At 39.4% G+C, this 22,336-nt stretch overlaps 1 protein-coding gene across 3 annotated transcripts in view; it reads left to right on the forward strand.

Annotated features, from left to right (window-relative positions):
- POC1B (POC1 centriolar protein B) overlaps nucleotides 1–22,336 on the forward strand; it is a 169,941-nt gene that overhangs the window by 97,836 nt on the left and 49,769 nt on the right. For all 3 annotated transcript variants that reach the window (XM_062203141.1, XM_062203140.1, XM_062203142.1), the window contains one exon: nucleotides 19,148–19,366. In XM_062203141.1, coding sequence (XP_062059125.1) covers nucleotides 19,148–19,366 — 219 coding nt within the window. The remainder of the gene's footprint in view (nucleotides 1–19,147; nucleotides 19,367–22,336) is intronic.

Genomic DNA, 22,336 nt, shown 5'->3' on the forward strand with positions numbered 1-22,336 from the left:
ACGAAGGATTTTAAGCCAGAAGAATTACAAGAGCAAATCTGAGATGTGGAAAGGGAAGGATTGAAAGCAGGTTGTATCAGAGGCAGGAGGTGTGCAGAGGCCATTGCAGTCTTGATCCAGGTACACAGCGATGGTACCCAATTTGGGGCAGTAACACAGGAGGTGAAGAAGAGCAACTGACCATGAGAGTTCAAGGAGAAAGGGTGAATAAGCTGTGCTTACTGGATTGGATGCAGGAAGAGTCTAGGGTATCTCCCTTATTGGGGGCTGCTGGGTAAATCATGGCACTACTCCCCAAGGCAGGAAGAAACAGGATTGGGTATGAAGCATCCAGTCCAGAAATAAAAATTTTAGAATCTTTTCATTGATTGACTAAGCCGCAGTTCCCACACAGTGACCCATGAAGGGCAGTAGTGATCGTGATTATGATAGACACATCAACTGCATCAGCCTTGTCGCTTTCATCAGGAGCCATCGTCCGAAGCTTGTTGGAATAATGTTAGTTATTTGGTAAATTCTTTTGGCTGAAATGTGAATGAGATAAAACTCATTATATTTAATGACTGGGACTCGTGGACATGCTTTAGTGGTGTCACGACTTCCTCTTTAAGAACTTCCTGCTGACTCGTCTCTGTGTGTGTGTGTGTCACCCACACAAGAGTGAAAATAAATTATCGTGATTCTTAACCACTCTTTTTACAGAGTTATAGAATCTAGTTCATATTCTCTTGACTCACGGCATATGTGAAAAGTATTTTTGAATTGTGTGGTAGTATTTGAATGTGACTTTTTCCTGGGCCGTCTCCCCCCATAGTAATTGTTATGAAAAAAATCTTATCTTTATAAATAGTCATTAATTTTGTTGTCTTTGGTTTCTGAATTTAGTCTGCCAGCAAAATAAGCAAGGAGGAAAACACCCACATCTTTTTCACATGCAGAAATATGTGGATGAGAAATATGGCATCGCTGTCAAGCAGCCTTGTGTTATCATAGCCTGTATTTTCATTTACAATGAAGTATTTGTTACTGATACTCTCATAAGCAACCTAAGAATGCTATTTTTTCTGGAGACATTTATTTATTTATTTGAAAGGCAGCATTACAGAGACCAAGGAAAAGAGAGAGAGAGAGATCTTCTATCCATTGGTTTACTCCCCAAGTGGCTGCAGTGGCCAGTGCTGGGCCAGCCCACAGCCAGGAGCCTGGAACTCCATCTGGGTCTCCAGTGTGGGTGGCAGGGGCCCAAGCACTTGGACCATCTTCTGCTTTCCCAGGCACATTGGCTTGGAGCTAGATAAGAAGTTGAGGACCCAGTAATGGAACCAGTACTCATTTAGGGTGCTGGTGTCACAGATGGCTGCATAACCTGTGGTGCCACTCCAGCCCCTTCCTGGAGACTTTTGTGCCATGATTTTTCAACTCGAATTATAAAGTCATTATCAGGGCCGGCACTATGGCATAGCAGATAAGGCCATTACCTGCAATGCTGGCATCCAATGTGGGCTCTTGTTCGAGTCCCAGCTGCTGTTTGAGTCCCAGCTGCTCCACTTCCAATCCAGCTCTCTGCTATGGCCTGGGAAAGCAGTGGAGGAGGGCCCAAGTCCTTGGGCCCCTGCACCAGCATGGGAGACCCGGAAGAGGCTCTTGGCTCCTGGCTTCTGGCTTCTGATTAGCTCAGCTCTGGCCATTGCAGCCATGTGGGGAGTGAACCAGTAGATGGAAGACCTCTCTCTCTGCCTCTGCCTCTCTGTAACTCTGATTTTCAAATAAATAAATAAATTTTTTTAAAAAAAGAAAAGAAAAAGAAAAAAAAGTTATCAACATGTAAAATATTCAAATTTAATTCATAGATGTAATTACATGATGTTAGATTGCCTTCCTGTGCTCATATTATTGTTATGAAATCATTTTTCATCAGCTGAAATAATGGGACTAGAATTTTTATATAGGCATTGGATCATTGTCTAAGTATTTTTAAAAAGTATGAATCTGTCTGAAAATGGAAACCTTTATATATTTTTTTTGATAGAGAAACAGAGTGAGAGCTTCCATCTACTGGTTCACTCCCCAAATTCCCATGATTGCTGGGGCTGGGCCAGGGCTGTAGCTGGGAGCCAGAAAACCTATTGATACATTGGTATCTCATGGCTTTTAAAAAAAAAAAAATATTGATTGATTTGAAAGGCAGAGGAAGAGACAGAGAGAGAGAGAGAGGTCTTCCATCCTCTGGTTCACTCCCCAAATGACCTCAATGGCTGGAGCTGGGCCGATCTGAAGCAAGGAGCCAGGAGCTTCTTCGGGTCTCCAACGTGGGTTCAGGGGCCCAAGCACTGACCTTCTGCTGCTGCTTTCTAACACACATTAGCAGGGAGCTAGATCAGAAATGGAGCAGCTGGGACTTAAACCAGTGCCCATACGAGTTGTTGGCACTGCAGGCAGCAGCTCTACCCACTATGCCACAGCACCAGTCCCTATCTCATGACTTTTAACACACAACTCGTTTCTGTTAAGTTTGGCACTTGAGTTTTGAGGAACAGAAAATAGGGCCTGTATGAAAGCCCAAGGAATAATACTGTTTATCTCAGAGTAAACAAGTCTGGATCATAATTTTTAAAGGTGTGTTCTAAATAATGCTTCTGATCCTGGAATAATTTTGTTGTTTTTATAAAAATTGAGAATAGCTATTTGAGGACACACTTTGACCTGTTGATTTGGTTGGCTTTTTGTATACACGTTTAGGGTACAAAAGTGGTAGGGGTTTTGTTTGCTTTTGCAGCACATATTTTAAATAAAAATGTTATAGACAATACTAAAATGGCCTTCATGACAAGAAACCATGAAATTTATAAAGTATTCCATGTTTTTAGGAATCCTGTGTTTACAGAGGGTCAGGGTCAAAAATATGTCAGTTCTGCTCAAATAAATATACAAATTTGAATCACTTCCAATACACATCCAGAAAGAGTTTTAATGAAATTTTAAAAGTCAATTTTAAAACTGGCTTGGAGAAGCAAAGAACCAAAAATGGCTCGATCAATTTTGAAGAAATTTGAAGACTGAAGGCTCATTAAGCTATATGGGTTGTGATACAGAGATCCATTATAGAAAGCCTGTAAACAGACCCACACAAATATGGGAAGTCGAAATCTGGAAGGCTTGACTGTAGGTCTGTGAAGATGGACTGTTCAGTAAGTGTTGTTGAGACAACCAGCTATATGAGAAAAATACAATTATGTTCTTTTAGCCACAAATAAAATTAATACCAGATGGGTTAAAGACTTAAATATGAAAAACAATACTTTAAAACCTTGAAAAGAAAACAAAGGAATACATATTTATGTATTCTGATTAGGCAAGGATTTCTTAAACAAAACACAAATCATAAACGGAAAAGTAGATAAACTTGGTTACTTTATAAAACAAAAATCTGAGTAAATAAAAAAAAAGTAAAAACAAATCAGAAAAAGGAAATGTATCACACATAAACAGCAAAATTTTGGTCTTCAAAATATGTAAAGAATCTTAAATATTTATTAGAAAAGAGAAGTAAGTGAATAAAAGTGGACAAATGTTTTAAATAGGCTATTTAGATAAAAATAATCAATATAAACATAAAATAGCCTCAAATTTCCAGTAACCAAAGAAGTGCACAGTGAAATTAAAACCATGAGATGCCATTTCCTGCCCATAATTTTGGCAAAATTTGATAGGTCTAACCATGAAATATTGGTGACTTTGTAGATAAAAGAGAGACTTTTTTGCTACTAATAGAAGAATAAATTGATTCCACCATTTTGAATAGTGCCTAGTAAAACTATGGCTTGATTATATAAGTCTAGAGAAAATCTCATATACAGGAGACATTTACAAGAATGCCAACTGTAGCAGCCTATGCGAGTGAATAGTAGAAGGGATATATAAACTGTGAAGTAGTTGGGTCCAGAATGGTGCAGAGGGTTAAGCTACCACCTGCAAACACTGGCTCCTACATGGGCCCTGATTTGAGTCCTGGCTATTCCACTTCCAATTCAGCTCCCTGTTAATGTTCCTGGGAAAGCAGCAGAAGATGGGCCAAGTCCTTGGGCCTCTGCACCCACATGGGAGACCTGGATGGAGTTCCTGGCTTCCATTTGACCTAGTCCCAGCCGTTGCAGCCACTGGAGAGTGAACCAGCAGAAGGAAGACCTCTGTCTCTGCCTCTCTCTGTAACTGCCTTTCAAATAAGTAAATCTTTTTTTTTTTTTTTTTAAGATTTTATTCATCTATTTGAAAGGCAGAGTTACAGAGAAGGAGAGACAGAGAGAAAGGTCTTCCTTCTGTTGGTTCACTCCCCAAATGGCCGCAATAGCCGGAGCTGGGCTGATCCAAAGCCAGGAGCCAGGAGCTTCTTCCAGGTCTCCCATGTAGGTGCAGGGGCCCAAGCACTTCAGCCATTTTCCAGTGCTTTTCCAGGCCATAAGCAGAGAGCTGGATCAAAAGAGGAGCAGCTGAGACACAAACCAGCAACCTTATGGGATCCTGGCACAGCAGGCAGAGGCTTAGCCTGGTATTCCACAGTGCTGGCCCCAATAAATCTTTGTTAAAAATTGTGGAGTGGCCACTCAGTGGAATACTGTTTACTAATACAAATAAGTGAACTTGAGTTGCATTCATCGCCATTCATTCTAAAAGTGGTAGTTAATGGAAGATACCCAAAGGTCAAAATAGACTACTACTTTATGTGAAGTTTTAATACATGAAAAAATAATGCCATCATTTAGGAATGTCTAAATATGTAATAAACATAAAGGGATATGAATTTGAGTGATAAACACCATATTTGAGATGGTGTTAGTATCCTCTAAAAAGGATAGGGATTAGAGAAGTTAATTCTTTTTTCCTTATTTCTTAAGCTCAGGGGGAAAGTTTGCTTTGTTATTTTTTGTACCGTTTCATTTAAGAGAGAGAGAGAGAGATCTCACATCCACTGCTTCATTCTCCAGATGTTCCCAACAGCTAGGGTTGGGCCAGGCTGAAGCTCAATTCAGGTCTCCCATATGCATGGTAGGGACTCAAGAACCTGAGCCATTATCTGCTGCATTCCAGAGCATTCCAGAGCAGAAAGCCAGACGGGAGCAGAGGAGCTAAGATTGAAACCAGACACTCTGCTGTGGAATCTGGGTGTCTCAAGTGGCAACTTAACCACTGCGCGGAATGCCTGCCCTCCTTATTTTCTTTCTTTAAAAAAAAAAAAAAAGACTTAATTATTTATTTGAAAGAGTTACACAGAGAGAGGAGAAGCAGAGAGAGAGGTCTTCCATCCACTGGTTCACTCCCCAATTGGCCACAATGGCTGGAGCTGCACCGATCTGAAGCCAGGAGCCAGGAGCCTCTTCCAGGTCTCCCATGCGGGTGCAGGGGCCCAGGGACTTGGGCCATCTTCCGCTGCTATCCCAGGCCATAGCGGAGAGCTGGATCGGAAGAGGAGCAGCTGGGACTAGAACCGACACCCATATGGGATGCTGGCGCTTCAGGCCAGGGCGTTAGCGGCCCCTCCTTATTTCCTTAATCATGTAGTAAGTGAAACATAAAAGGAAATTTTTATATAGGCTTTATTTGTGCTAGTTGTGTCTGCTCATTTGTTGAGGTTGATTTCTTCTGAGAGGATTTGTTCTGAGAGGAGGAGCATGGTGGGGGCAAGAGGCGCGGAGTCACCACACAGACCCCGGGAGTGGGGTGAAAGCGGGCCAGAGTTGCTATAGCTGCTTATATAGCCAAGGCAGCCAATCCGGTCAAAGGGCGGTCTGTGCCCTAACCAATCACAGCCTGTTGCCAGGCAGTTTCTGAAACCATCCAGTCACGGCCTGTAGTCAGGCTCTGTTGTCATGGGGTTTCCGAAGCCATCCAATCATGGCCTATTGCCAGGCAGTTTCTGTTGTCAGTGGCCATTTTGGCATGACCTTCTCATGACCTTCTCACCTTCTCATTCCACCACACCCATTCATGATTTCAAAATTAGTAAGTTTCTCTAGAGAAGAGACTTAAGATTAGAGACAGAGGCAGCAATAAATTTGTGGCCTGAGCAGTCTTTTTAAATGGAACTGAATTGGTTGCACCAATATTCTGGTTGAGAGCTCCGTAAGAGTGTTTGTTAAATCTTTTGTTACAAATGAAATTTCAAATTGAGTTTGAAGAAGAAAATTCTGAAGGCTCTCCCTTGAGAAAAAGGTGTATGATTTCTCCTGAAGGACAAACAATCCTTTTTCAGCTGAGGACATTGCATTTTGGAGACAAGATTTCACAGGACATTTTGTGTGTTTGTCCCAGAAATACATTTAAATCGTTCAGACTTCAAGTGTTAGAAGAATTCTTACAGGATGCATAGTACACTGTGCAAATATCTAAGACAAGAAGTAAAGTGTGGTGTTCTCCTTTGGCATTAATAACCCTAAGAACTTCAGAAATTGAGAATGAATTCTGTGTTGTGGTTCTGTGACAGTGCTTTCTGGGCAACCCTATGACACCTTTTTCTGTTTCCCTGAGTGGTCCATCCTCTTCTGTCAATGCTAGCATGTGATTGTAGACAAATAAGCAAACATAGAACAATACCCTGAATCCCTTCTGAGACAGTGTCCTCTTTGTCAGGATTCTCAGATGAGTTACCTCTGTGGCTGTCTAGATCCTTGGTGCTGATGGTAAACTCAGTGTAAAGCCTCCTACTCTTTGGCTGCCGCATCTAGTCTTTGCATTTGGAGAATTCATCAACCCCAGAAGGGCCTCCAACACATCCCGTAACCTGCCCTTTCACTGCCCATTTCCCGGGGCCGTGTCTCTCTCTCGCATATGGCTTACATTCTGTGGTCCATCCCTGTAGCTGTGCTCTTGTCCCTTTCCCCCTATTGTCCTCACTCAGCAAACCGTCCCGAGCTAGATCGATTTCTTTGCTTTTTCTTCAGCTATATGCAAGGGCCTGAATGTGACTAGACAGCTCTGCTCGCTGGTCTCACCCCAGTGTCATACAGAGCTCACTGCCATTGACTGCCTCCACAGCTCGTTGATGGAACACTTGCGTTTTCAGTGCTCTGCTCCTACCCGATCTTCTCCATCAGCACTCACTAGTGATGCATTTATCATCATTGAAGGCAAAAACTTTATTTGTCCTACATCCCTGTCCAGCTTCTAGCTCACTACTGTGCTCTCTTTTGTAGCAAAACTCCTGTCAACAGAGCTGCATAGAATCACTCTCTTCATTTCTTCACTTTCCATTCTGAACCCACTCCAGACAAGTTTTTGACCCCCTGTTTCTCCTTAGGTCAAGATCCCCGTGATTCATCTGACTCAGCCCTGTCTGCTGTGCTTGATTCTGGTGATAGCTCCCTCTTTCTGGAAGCCCTGTCCTTACTTGGCTTCTCTGTCCCCAGCCCTCCTGCCTCAAGGGCTGTCACTCGCCTTCCCTGCTTCTTGTCCTGCCTTCTACAGTCTGCTGCTCTTACCTAGTTTGCTTCCTTCCTGAGTGATCAGAGACATGCAGGTATGAAGTTTTATACCCAAGGGCTGATATTGTGGCTAAGTCTTCACTTGTAACACCAGCTTCCCATATCCGAGCACCACCTTGAGTCCTGGCTGCTCCACTTTTGGTCTCTGCTAATGTATCTGGAAAAGCAGTGGGAGATGGCCAGAGTAGTTGGGATCCTTCTACTCACCAGGGACACTCAAATGGTATTCCAGGCTCCTGACTTTTTCCTGGCCTAGCCCTGGCCATTTGCAGCCATTTCGGGAGTAAACCAGCAAAAAGATTTCCCCTTCTCCCTGCTGCTCTCTCTGTCTGCCTTTAAAATAAAATAAATAAATATTTTTTAAAAAGATTTATGTCTAATAACTCGCAAATTTATATCTCTAGTCCCAAACTCCCTATAGAAATCTAGGGTCATATATTCCAGCTGCATTAATGACTTTCCCCTTGAGAGTCTAATAGGCATCTCAAGGTCAGTACATCCAAAGTTTATTCTCTGTACCTCCTCCATTAAAAACTGCATCATCAGTGTTGTTACATCATGATCTAGCATCTCACTTGGCTTTATCTTTCTTCACAACCTTTGTCACTCCCTAGCTCTGTATCACATATCTATCACATATCTATATATTCAGTTTTCTCCTTCACCCACTGGAGTAAGTAGTCTCTCTGATTATTCACTCCCCGAGGAAAGCAGAACAATTGTCCCTTAAAAATATTCTCCTTGGGGCCTGGCACTGTGGCATAGTAGGTTACACTTCCTCCTGTAGCATAGGCATACCATATGAGTGCTGGTTCAGGTCCTGGCTGCTCCACTTCTGATCCAGCTCTCTGTTAATGGCTTGGGAAAATGATGGAAGATGGCTGACATGCTTGGACCCCTGCATCCACAAAGGAACCTGGAAGAAGCTCCTGGCTGCTGGCTTTGGATGGGCCCAGCTCTGGCCGTTGTGGCCATATGGGTAGTGAACCAGTGGATGGAAGACCTTTCTCTTTGTCTTCCCTCTATAACTATGTCTATAACTTTGCCTCTCAAATAATAAAAAATTAAATTAAATTAAATTTTAAAAATATATTATCCTCCCCCAGAGTCTGTGAATATATTTCCTTAGATGGTAAAAGAGGCTTTGTAAATGTAATTAAGGATCTTGAGATGGGGAGGTTATCCTGGATTATCTGAGTGCACTCCACTTAGGATCTTACAACTAGAGGCTGGGAAAGGCAAGCAACAGTGACCTCCAGAACTGAAATAGTCAAGTTGGATTGTTTAAAGCCAGTAGGTTTGTTATGGCAACAGTTAGAAAAGTATCTCTGGCACTTAGAGTTCTTCCTAGCACATAGGTACAAAATCATTTTGTCTGAATGAATGATATATCTTCATTATCTTAGATCCATCTCATGTAGAGCTTCTTGAAGTCACTAAATGTTACCATTGCAAATATATTCTTTCTTTAAAAAGTAATGTTTGCTTTTTTCCCCCCAAGGTAAAGCACTTGTTGTTGTTTTCCCAGTCTACTTCAGGAGCAATTTAAAAATCTGACAATATCAGGAATAAAAAGTACTTTAGAAAGCATATCTTCATATCTCAAGTAATAACTAGAAATTTAAAATTGATTTAAAAATTTTTAAATGCTTCCATAAGGCATATATTTGAATTTTGTTTTCATAACAGAATTAATGAAATAATTCTCATGCTTTAAAATTCACCATTTTATAGTGTACAAATAGATGCTTTTATTATATTCACACTGTACAGTCATCACCACTGTCTAATTTCATCACTCCAGAAACAGTTTTAGAATATTTCCATTGTCCATTATCAATATATTTCCCATTCTTCTCCCCAGCCTCTGGTAACCATTAATCTCAGGCTGTCTTCATATATTTGTTAATTTTTACCATTTCATATAAATGGAATCATTCATTATGTGGCTTTTTGCTTCTGACTTCTTCAATTATTCTGTTGTTTTCAAAGTTTATTCATATTGTGGCACGTGTTAATACTTAATTCCTTTTTGCGGGCAAATAATCCATTGTAAGAGTATGTACCACATTTTGTTTAGCCATACATTATCATAGAATTTGGGACATTTGGATTGTTTTATTGGCCATTATGATTATAGATGCTGTGACCATTCATGTAGGTTTTCTATAGATGTATGTTTTTAGTTCCCCTGTGTATAACCTAGAAGTAAAATTGCTGGATCATATAATAATTTCATGTTTACCATTTTGAGGTGGTCAGGCATTGTGGAGCAGCAGCTTGTGGTGCCCACATCCCATAGCCAAGTACAGGTTCAAGTCTACACTGCTGTACTTCGCATCTAGCTTCCTGCAAATGCATTCCAGAAGGCAGCAGATGATGGCTCAAGTGCTTGGGACCCTGCCACTCATGAGGAAATACGGATGCAGTTCTAGAATCTTAACTTCACCCTCGCCAAGCCCTGTCTGTTGCAGGAATTTAGAGACTGAACCAGCAGACAGAAGATCTCCCTCTCCCTTTCTCTGTCTCCCTCACTCTCTCCTTCTCCATTTGTGTGTGTCTGTGTGTGTGTCTGTGTGTGTGTGTATCACTCTGCCTTCCAAGTCGATGGCAATAAATAACATTTTTTAAAATGTTTTTATTTAGTTTTTTAAAATTTTATTTAAGCTATACAAATTTCATGTGTTTCATATATACAGATTCAGAAACATAGTGATACTTCTCACCTTAACTTCCCTTCCACCCACACTCCCACCCTTCTTCCTCCTCCCTCTTATTCCCACTCTTAATTTTTTACAAAGATCTATTTTCAGTTTACTTTATACTCATAAGATTAACCCTACACTAAGTGTTCAACAAATAACATGAAGAAAAAAACACTGTTACTCAATAGTTGAGACAAGGACTGTAAGCAATCATCAAATCCCAAAGTGTCAGTTTCATTCCAGTACATTACCTTTTAGCTACCCAATTAGTTACCACAGATGAGGAAAAACATATGGTATTTGTTTTTTTGGAACTGACTTATGTTACTAAGTAAAATGGTTTCAAGTTGTATCCATTTTGTTGCAAAAGACATGATTTCATAGTTTTAATGTCTGAGTAGTATTCCATAATGTATATATACCATAATTTTTTATCCAATCATCAGTTGATGGACATCTGGGTTGATTCCATATCTTAGCTATTGTGAATCGAGCTACAGTGAACAGGGTGGTACAGATCACTTTTTATATGCTGATTTTATTTCCCTTGGGTAAATTCCCAGGAGTAGGTTGGATGAATAATATAGTAGATCTATATTCAGATTTCTGGGATATCTCCATTCTGTCTTCCACAGTGGCTGTACCAGTTTACATTCCCACTAACAGTGAATTAGGGTACCTTTGGCTCCACATCCTCACCAACATTTGTTGTTTGTTGATTTCTGTAAGAGAGCCATTCTAACTGGGGTGAGGTAAAACCTCATTGTGGTTTTGATTTGAATTTCCCTGATGGCTAGTGATCCTGAGCATTTTTTCAAGTGTTTCTTGGCCATTTGAATTTCCTCTTTTGAAAAATGCCTGTTCAAATCCTTTGACCATTTCTTAACTGGATTTTTTGTTTTGTTGTTGTTGAGTTTCTTGAGCTCTTTATAGATTGTAGATATTAATCCTTTACCAGTTGCATAGTTTGCAAATATTTTCTTCTGTTCTGTTGATTGCCTCTGCACTTTGCTGAGTGTTTCTTTTGCAATGCAGAAGCTTTTCAGTTTGATGTAGTCCCATTTGTTAATTTTGATTTTGATTTCCTGTGTTTCTAGGGTCTTTTCCAAGAAGTCTTTGCCCATGCAAATTATTTGATGGTAGCAGATTGTATATTTAGGTTCTTAATTCATTTTGAGTAGATTTTTGTGCAGGGTGTAAGGTAGGAGTCTTGGTTCATATTTCTGCAAGCAGAGATCCAGTTTTCCCAGCACCATTTGTTGGAGAGAATGTCCTTGCTCCAGGGATTGATTTTAACTCCTTTGTCAAAGATAAGTTGGTTGTAGATGTTTGGATTGATTTCTGGAGTTTCTATTCTATTCCATTGGTCTACACATCTGTTTTTGTGCCAGTAACAGGCTGTTTGATTACAACTGCCCTGTAGTATGTCTTGAAATCTGGTATTGTGATTCTTCTGGTAATTTTTTTAAGAAAGTGAGTATTTTTTAAAAAGATTTATTAATTCATTTTATATTATTTGTTAATTTTATGTCATTTATTTGGAAGGCAGAGTTACAGAGAGATACAGATAGAGAAATGGTTCACTCCACAAATGGCCAAAATGGCCAGAGCTGAACCTATCTGAAGCCAAGAGCCAGGAGCTTCTGTCAGGTCTACCACATGGATACAGGGACCCAGGCACTTCAGCCATCTTCCACTGCTTTCCCAGGCACATTGGCAGAGAGCTAGATCAGAGGTGGAACAGCCAGGACTCGAACCAGCACCTATATAGGATGCCAGTACTGTGGGCAATGGCTTTACCTGCTATACCACAGTGCCGGCCTCTCCAGCTTTGCTTTTCTTGTATAAGATTGCTTTCAATATTCAGGGCTCTCTTATGTTACCATATGAATATTAGCATTGTTGTTTTCTAGATCTGAGCAGAATGTTGTTGGAATTTTGATGGGAATCACATTGAACCTGTATATTGCCTTCATTAGTATGGACATTTTGATGATATTAATTCTTCCAATCCATGAACATGGGAGATTTTTCCATTATTTTGTATCTTCCATTTCTTTCTTTAATGTTTTATAATCTTCATTGTAGAGATCCTTGACATCCTTGGATAACTTTATTCCAAGGTACTTAATTTTTCTTGTAGCTATTGTGAATGGGATTGATTTTAGAAGTTCTTTCATGTGTGTTAATTTTATATTGATTTTTGTGTGTTAATTTTATATCCTGCCACTTTACCAAACTCTTTTATGAGTTCTAATAGTCTCTTAGAAATCTTTTAATTTCCCTATATATAGAATGATCTTCAGGGCAAACAGAGGTAGTTTGACTTCTTCCTTTATAATTTATATCCCTTTGATTTTCATTTTCTTGCCTAATGGCTCTGGTTTAAACTTCTAGGACTATATTGAATAGCAATGGTCATAGTGGACATCCTTGTCTGGTTCCAATCTTAGTAAGAATACTTCCAACTTTTCCCCATTCAATACAATGCTGGCTATTAGTTTGTCATAAATTGCCTTGAGTGTGTTGAAGAATGTTCCTTCTGTACCCAATTTACGTAAGGTTTTCATCATGAAAAGTTGTTGTATTTTATAAAATGCTTTATCTGCATCTGTTGAACTAATCATATGGTTTTTGTTCTTCAATTTATTAATTGTATGTATCACATTTATTTATTTGCAAATGTTGAACCATCCCTGCATACCAGGGATAAATCCCATTTGGTTTGGGTGAATGATCTTTCTGATATGTTGTTGGATTTGATTATCTAGTATTTTGTTGAGGATTTTCGCATCTATGTTCATCAGAGATATTGGTCTATAGTTCTCTTTGTTGTATCTTTCTCTTGTTTAGAAATTAAGATGATGCTGTCTTCATAGAAGAAGTTTGGGGACATACCCTCTCTTTCATTTGTTTTCAATAGCTTCAGAATTGGAATTAGTTCTTTAAATGTGTCGTAGGATTCAGCAGGAAAGCCATCCAGTCCTGGGCTTTTCTTTGTTGGGAGGGTCTTTATTACTGATTCAGTTACCATCTTAGATATTGCTCTGTTTAGGTTTTCTACGTCTTCGTGACTCAATCTTGGTAGATTGTATTTATCTAGTAATTGATGCATTTCTTCTAGGTTTTCCAATTTGTTGCCATACAGCTCTTTGTAGTAATTTCTGATGATTCTTTTTATTTCTGTGGTATTTGTTGTTAGATTTACTTTTTCATCTTTTATCATTTGGGTCTTCTCCCTTTTTTTCTGGATAGTTCGGCCAATAGTGTATCAATTTTGTTCATTTTTTCAGAAAACTATTCATTACACTGATATTTTGGTTTTTTGTTTTAATTTTATTTATTTCTTCTTTAATTTTAATTATTTCTTTCTTCCTACTAATTTTGAGTTTGTTTTGATGTTTCTCTAGGTCTTTGAGATGCATTGATAGCTCATTTATTTGGTGCCTTTCCAATTTCTTGATGTAGACACCAATTGCTATAAACTTTCCTCTTAACATTGTTTTTTCTGTATCCCATAAGCTTTGGTGATTGTATTATCTTCTTCATTTGTTTTCAGAAGTTTTTTTGATTGCTATTTTGATTTTTTTTCTATGACCCACTATTCATTCAGAAGTGTGTTGTTCAGTCTTCATGTGTTTGCATATGTTCTATAGATTCTTGAGTTGTTGATTTCCAGTTTAATTCCATTGTGGGCAGAAAAGGTTCATGGTATGATTTTGATTTTTTTTTTTTTTAATTTGGTGAGACTTGCTTTATGGCCTAGCATATAGTCTATCCTAGAGAAAGTTCCATACACTGCTGAAAAGAATGTGTATTCTACAACTGTGGGGTAGAAGTTTCTGTAGATATAAGTTAGGTCCATAGTATAGATTAGCTCTGTTATTTCTTTGTTGATTTGCTGTCTAGTTGATCTGTCCATTGATGAAAGTGGGGTGTTGAAGTCCTTCTTTACTATTGTATTGGAGTTTATGTCTCCCTTTAGATGCACTAACATTTGTTTTAAGTAGCCGGGTGCCCTGTAATTGGGTGCATACATATTTATATTATAGTCACATCTTCCTGTTGAATTGATCCCTTAATCATTACATAGTACTGTTCTTCATCTCTTTTAACAGTGTATGTTTAAGTCTATTTTGTCTGATATTAGGATTGTAACACCTGTTCTTTTTATCTTTCTGTTAGCATGGAATATCTTTGTACATCCTTTAACTTTCAGTTTGCATGTATCTTTGTTGGTGAGGTGTGTTCTTGTAGGCAGCAGATAGATGGGTCTTGTTTTTTAATCCATTCAGCCAGTCTGTGTCTGTTAATTAGAGAATTTAGGCTATTTACATTCTAGTTTACTATATGATAAGTAACGACTTGGCCTTGCCATTTTTCCATAAATAGTCCTAGTGTTTGCTTTGTATTCCTTTGTACTTTTACTGGGAGATTTTCTGCCTTCACATTGTTTCATAATGATGATTGTCTTTCTGTGTTTCTGTGTGTAGTATACCTTTAAGCATATTTTGTAAGGCTGAATGAGTGGTGACAAATTCTTCCAATTTCTGTTTGTTTTGGAAGGTCATTATTTCACCTTCATTCACAAATGAGAGCTTTACAGAAGCAGTATTCTGGGTTGACAGAGGTTGTAGATTCTCCACTGCAGTTTTCTCTCTGACTCTCCCCTGAGAATGTGCTTTCTCCCCACCCTCGCCTTTTGTTGTTGTTACTATTTTCCCCTAGCCTAGAGAAGTATGCCTTTTCCCTGTTCTGCCATCTTGAAGTCTTCATTTTACAATCCCACCATCATTATGTGAGGGTTCCAATTTCCCCACACTCTATAATTTGTTATTTAAAAAAAAATTAAATGTTAAATAGCCATGACTGGGCCAAGCCAAAGCCAGGAGCCCTGAACTCCATCCACTTCTTCCATATTGGTGGCCAGGACTCAAGTACATGAGCTGCCCATCAGCTGCCCTCCAGGCTGCACATTAGCAGGAAGCTGGATTGGAAGCAGAGTAACTGGGATTCACACCAGCGCTCTGATATGGGATGCAGGTGTGTCCCAAGCAGTAGCTTAACTTGCTGTACCACAATGCCTACCAGAAGACTTGTCAACTTGTTATTGCCGGCCTTTTTATAAAAACTGCTTGTTAATTTGTTTTTCATCTACTTGAAAGGCAGAGAGAAGGAGAGAGAGAGATAGTGAGAGAGAAAGCTTCCTTCCACTGGTTCACTTCCCAAATAACTGCAACAGCTGGACCTGGGCCAGGCCGAAGCCAGGAGCCAGGAACTCCATTATGGACAGCAGTGGCCCAAGAACTTTGATCATCTTCCCTGCCTTCTCAGGCACATTAACAGAAAGCTAGAAAAGAAGCAAAATAGCCAGAACTCGAACTTGGTAGTTGTCCCAAGTGGCAGCCCAGTTAACCCCTGCGCCACAGTGCCTACCCCAGTCTTTTTAATTTTAGTTATCCTAGTGCATATGAAGTAGTATTTCATTGATTTGCATTTTCTTTGTGGCTAATGACCATTTGTGTATCTTCTTTGGAGAAATGCTTATTGTAATCCTTTGCCTGTTTTTAATTGGGTTGTCTTTTTATACTGAGTTCTAAGAATTTTTTAGATGTCTACATACAAGTTCCTTATCAAATGTATGACTTCACAGTATTTTCTTCCATTCCAGGACTTATGTTTTACTTTCTTTTTTTAAGACTTATTTATTTATTTGAAAGGCAGAGTTACAGAGAGAGAAAGAGAGAGGTCTTTCATCTGCTGGTTCACTCCCCAAATGGCTGCAAAGGCCAGAGCTGGGATGGTCTGAAGCCAGGAGCCAGGAGCTTCTTTCTGGTCTCCCATGCAGGTGCAGGGGCCCACCTACTTGGGCCATCCTCCACTGCTTTCCCAGGTGCATTAGCTGGATCAGAAGTGGAACAGCCCACATTTGAACCTGTGACCATATAGGATGGTGGTGCCAGAGACAGCAGCTTTACCCACTACACCACATTTGCAGCTATTTTACTTCCTTCATTATATCTTTTGATAAAGTCCAATTTGTTATTTTATAATCTGTACTTTTGCTGTTATATTTAAGAAAGCTGTGTCTAATCAAGGGTCAGGAAGATTTATTCTAATGTTTTCTTTTAACATTTTATAGTTTTAGCTCTTACATTTAAGATTATGTCCTGTTTTGAGTTAGTTTTGTGTCTGATATAAGAGAGGGCACTATACTGATTCTTTTAAATGTGGATATATGGTGTTCCCAGCACCACTTGTTGAGTAGACTATTCTTTGCCCATTAAATTATCAGGGCAAGCTTGTCAAACATCAGTTGACTTTAAAAGTTAGGGTTTATTTCTTTAAAAAAAGATTTATTTATTCACTTGAAAGTCAGAGTTATAGAGAGGCAAAGGCAGAGGCAGAGAGAGAGGTCTTGCATCTACTGGCTCACTCCCCCAGATGGCTGCAATGGCTGGAGCTATGCTGATTTGAAGCCAGGAGCCAAGAACCAGGAGCTTCTTCCCAGTCTCCCATGCAGGTGCAGGAGCCCAAGGACTTGGTCCATCCTCCACTGTTTGCCCAGACCATAGTAGAGAGCTGGATTGGAAGTAGAGCAACTGGGACTTGAACCAGTGCCCATATAGGATGCCAGCACTGCAGACAGTGGCTTTACCTGCTATGCCACAGCACCAGCCCTGGGTTTCTTGACTTGCATTACTTACATTGATCTATTTCTATCCTTATGCCAGTGTCACATTGTTCTTTTTTGTATTATTATTTTATTTATTTAAAAGTCAGAGTTGGCCGGTGCCGTGGCTTAACAGGCTAATTGCGGCGCCGGCACACCGGGTTCTAGTCCCGGTTGGGGCGCCAGATTCTATCCCGGTTGCCCCTCTTCCAGGCCAGCTCTCTGCTATGGCCCAGGAAGGCAGTGGAGGATGGCCCAAGTGCTTGGCCCTGCACCCGCATGGGAGACCAGGAGAAGCACCTGGCTCCTGGCTTCGGATCAGCAAGATGCGCCGGCCGCAGCGGCCATTGGAGGGTGAACCAACGGCAAAAAGGAAGACCTTTCTCTCTGTCTCTGTCTCTCTCACTATCCACTCTGCCTGTCAAAAAAAAAAAAAAAAAAAAGTCAGAGTTAACACAGAGAAATAGAGAAGGACAGAGAGAATCTTCCATCCACTGGTTCACTCCCCATATGGCCACAGTGGCCAGCAAAAGCCAGGAGCCTCTTCTGGGTCTACCACATAGGTGGCAGGGGCCCAAACACTTAGGCCATTTTCCCAGGCCATTAACAGAGAGCTGGGTTGGAAGTGGAGCAGCCAGGACTCAAACCAGTGTCTGCATGGGATGCTGACTTCACAGGCAGCAGCTTAACCCACTAAGCCATGAAGCTGCACATTGTCTTGCTTGATTACCATAGTTTTGTTGTAAGCTTTGAAATTAGGAAGTATGAATGTGCTGCCTTTTTTCTTAAATATTATTGTAGCTGTTCTGGGTTCATTACAGTTCCATGTAAATATTAGAATCAGCTTGTCAATTTCTATGGAAAAAAGGCATCTAAGATTTTGTTAGGGATTGTATTGAATCTGTATATTGGTGCAAGAATGCTGTTAACTTAACATTATTAACTTTTCTGATCTGTGAACATAGGACATAGGATGTCTTTCTACTTGTTTAGATTAATTTCTTCCAGTGATGGTTTGTAGTTCTTAGTGTAAAATTTTTGCACTTCATTTATTAGATTTATTCCTAAGTATTTTATTTTTAATGCTAATGAAAGTAGAATTTAAAAATTTCATTTTCGTTGCCACATATTTGGAGAGTATTTTTATTGTGGTGAGTTTACCATTTTAACCACTACCATTAAGTACATTCACATCCTGAATTTTTCATCATTCCAAATAGAAACTCTATGTCCATTAAGCAATAATTCCTCATTACCCTTCCCACAAGTCCCTAGTAACATTTACTCTCCTTTGTATCTCTGAATTCTCCTATTCTAGGTGCCTCATATAAATGGAATGATAGAGTGTTGTTCCTTTTTTTTTAATGGCTTGTTTCACTGATATGATGTTTTCTTTTTGTTTTTTATATAAAGAAAACAAATTTCATGTATTTCATATATACAGTTTTAAGAACGTAATGATGCCTTCCATTCTACTCTGCCTCCCTAACTGGCTACCACCCACCTTCTTCCTTCCTTTATTATTTTGCTTTTAATTTTTGCAATGATATACCTTCTAATTTATTTTATAATCACAAGCTTAATATGATAATGTTTTCAAGGTTTATTATATATGTTATAGCTTGTATCAAAATCCATTCCTTTTTGTGGCTGAATAACATTCAATTATATATTTATACCATATTTTGTTTATAGATTTATCTAGTCATAGACACTTGAGTCGTTGCCACCTTTTGGCTATTGGGAATAATGCTGAACATTGGTGTACAAATATCTGATTCCCTGTTTTCAGTTCTTTTGAATGTATACTTAGGAGTGGAATAGTTACATCTTTCTGTAATTCTGTGGTTAACATTTTAAGGAACTGCTAAACTATCTTTCACAGCAACTGTACCATTTTACATTCCTATCAGCAAAAAGCTCAATATCTCCATATTCTCACCAACACTTAGTACTTTTCCATTTTTTATAATAGTCTAGTGGACAGGAATGTTTGTTTTTAAATTAAGAATTAAACTACATACAGCAGTCCTTTTAATGGTAGAACACCTGATCCCTCACTATGTGGTGCAGTGTGTTTCATTGAAAAGAAAAATGTAGATTTTCTTTTTTTACTGTTAGCTTTGTTTCTTTCCTAGAATTGTGATTTGAATAATTTGTTTTAGTTGAAGATAAATAATTAAGTATAAGGCTGAGCTTTTTAGAACAAGATTATTTAAAACTGTTATATATACATATATATAATTTTAAAATTTGCAAAATATCACTCTTCCTACTTTTTTTTGATCTTGAAGACCACAGAGACCATTGGTAAAACTCCACCAGAAAAGGGTGAAGAGATCTGTGGATATTTCTTGAACCCTTCCTTAATGTCACCAGAATGCTCGCCAACAGTAATGAAAAAGAAGACGGAAGACATGAGTGACTTCCCCTCTGAGAGTCAGAGAAGCATTCCACTCGCAGTGACTGACGCTTTGGAGCATATTATGGAACAGCTCCATGTTTTGACACAGGTAGGTTGGCCTGCTTTGCACATTGGGGTGAGATACACAAAGAGTCCTAGTTCCAGCCAGTTGCAGAGCTAGCAGAGCAGGGGAAGATTTTTCTTTCCTAGCAAGGTGGTGATCCTATAACAAAGCATGCTGGACTGAGCTGCTCCACGGTGCCATGGAAATAAGCTCAGAGCCCTTGTGCATGTGTGCATGAATGTACACACACACACACACACTGTGCCAACTCTGGGGAGCAGTGTGGGCTAACCGGTAGTACTCCATGCTATAAATTTAATTTGGTTTTAAGTCATGATGATTTGTCCTTAGAATTTTTGATGCAGTGTATGATTATGCCATTCATAAAGAAATATTTAGGGCCATATGAAAAATGAATTGAGAGTGACCATTTCTGGTTAGTATGAAAAATCGTTAGTGTTTATAGTTCTATACTCTGAAAATATTTTCACTCCAATATATATCTTACCTTACACAAAAGCTTCTTACATGGATGCAGCATTGTTTCTAGAGTTGATTGTTTTGCATTCTCATTTTAGAATATTTCCCATTTATTTGAGACTAACTTACCTTTGCAAATTAAAAACACAGTAGATCTTAAATAATCTATCAGAATTCTTCCAACTCTTGGTAAAGGAAGTGGTGTGTTGAAATGAATATGCCAAAGGTTTCCCTTCTAGCTCTAATGACTCATTGGTTCCTTTAAAGAAATCTTCTGTTTTTCTCTTTTGATGTGTTCAATGAGGATACTAATATTTGTCAAAGTGGACATTGTCACAAGTTATACAGAAAGGTTGGAGTGTGATCAAGAAAGATGTCAATTATTCCTCCAGGGTAAATATTTCAGGTTGAAATAGCTCTTGCAGAGCTGTGTATTATATTCATCAGGGCAGCTAAAAACTGTACACATGTCTGTAACTCTGCTTCTCAAATAAATAAATCTTTTATAAAAAACTATACAAATTCTCACTATTTCTCACTTCCTGACAGTCCATTTCCATTGGTCTGGAATAAGGCCATCACATTATTCTTTTCATATGATTCTGTTTTACAGCCAGTATTGAGAACCATTAATTGAATTAGTATTTTTATACTGTGGATGGTATCTGAGGGAGCTTTAGTATTAAGAGTCATCTGTATTCTATTCAAAAATAATTTTTAAAAAATTTAATTACAGCCGGCGCCGCAGCTCAGTAGGCTAATCCTCCGCTTTGCGGCGCCGGCACACCGGGTTCTAGTCCCGGTCGGGGCACCGATCCTGTCCCGGTTGCCCCTCTTCCAGGCCAGCTCTCTGCTATGGCCAGGGAGTGCAGTGGAGGATGGCCCAAGTTCTTGGGCCCTGCACCCCATGGGAGACCAGGATAAGCACCTGGCTCCTGCCATCGGAACAGCGCGGTGCGCCGGCTGCAGCGCGCCTACCGCGGCGGCCATTGGAGGGTGAACCAACGGCAAAAAGGAAGACCTTTCTCTCTGTCTCCCTCTACTGTCCACTCTGCCTGTCCAAAAAAAAAATTATTTACTTGAGAGACAGGGAAAGAAAAACAGAGCTCCTGTCCACTGGTTTACTCCCTAAATGCTCATGTCAGCTAGGGCTGAGCCAAGCCTCAAGCTGGAAACTGAGAACTCAGTCCAGGTCTCTCATGTGGGTAGCAGGAACCCAGTTTCTTAAGCTGTCAGTATTGCCTCTTACAGTCTATATTGGCAGGAAGCTGGAGTTAGGAGCCAGAGCCAGGCATTGAACCCAGGCGCTCCAATATAGAATGTGGGTATCTTAATCCCTAGACTAAACACCTCTCCCATGTGTATGATTTTGAGTTGTTGACAGATGGGAAAGAGCCGTGCAAGAACTTGAAGTCATTCTAGGGTTTGCTCAATGAAAATAATTAAAATAACTTATTTTTACTTTGTAGTACTATGCTGGATGTGACTTCCTCTTGTATTTATCAGACATTTCTTAACATTAAAGGCCGTTGCCCTCTCAGCTTAATGCCAACTTTATTTTTAATTGTCTTCCACATTGCTGTGATTTTCTAACTTAAGCCATCTTTCAATGTTGGGTTCTCATTAGGCTCTCACCAACATGAATCTTCCATTTCTTACTCTTTCAGCTTCATGATCCATTTCTCCTTCTTTTTCTTGATGCAAGGTTAAGTAAATAACTTTAAGCTTTATTAAATTTCTTTATGTTTATTCTTAATTGTGAAGGGCTGGATTTCTTTTACTTATTGAAGAAGTTAAAAGTAGACACAGCAGAAGTGGAACAGTGAGTCTTTGCAGTGTTGAGTATACCAAATTCATTCTGATTCACTTTAATTGCAGATGACTTCACATCACCTAACTAAGCTGCAGTGTGTTTATATCTCTGCTAAACTATAATTAAAAGCAAATTAAAATGAAATTACATTTTAGATGGTAGATAAATGGACCTAGCCAGTGTTGAAGTCATTGGCACATATAAGAGGGTACTTCAAAACCTGTGGAAAATGTGTATGATAAAACTATACATGGATTTTTTAAAATTTTCACACCAAAATAAATATAATTCCATTTTCCATGAATGCTTAAGTGCCTTTGTATGTGTATCAACAACTTTAGCATATGAAATTGTAATAAAATGTGTAAAGTTGGCAAAATGTATTGGCACAAATAGGAGGCACGCAACAAATGGTAGAAAGTATTACTGGCATCACTTATCTCTTTTAAAGATTTATTTACTTATTTGAAAGGCAGAGTTAATGAGAGGGGGTGAGGAGCAAAGCAAAGAGAAACATATTCCATCTGCTACTTACAAAGAGCTTCATCTGGGTTTTTCATGTGGTTGCAGGGGCCCAAGCACTTGGGCCAAACTCCACACTGCTTTCCCAGGTGCATTAGCAGGGAGCTGGATCTGAATGGGATGCTGGCCCTGCAGGTTGTGGCTTACCCTGCTGCGCCACAGAGCCAAACTCAGAATCACTTATTTTTAATTAGTCATGG

This window comes from Lepus europaeus, chromosome 10 (genome assembly GCF_033115175.1).
Source record: "Lepus europaeus isolate LE1 chromosome 10, mLepTim1.pri, whole genome shotgun sequence".
NCBI lineage: Eukaryota > Metazoa > Chordata > Mammalia > Lagomorpha > Leporidae > Lepus > Lepus europaeus.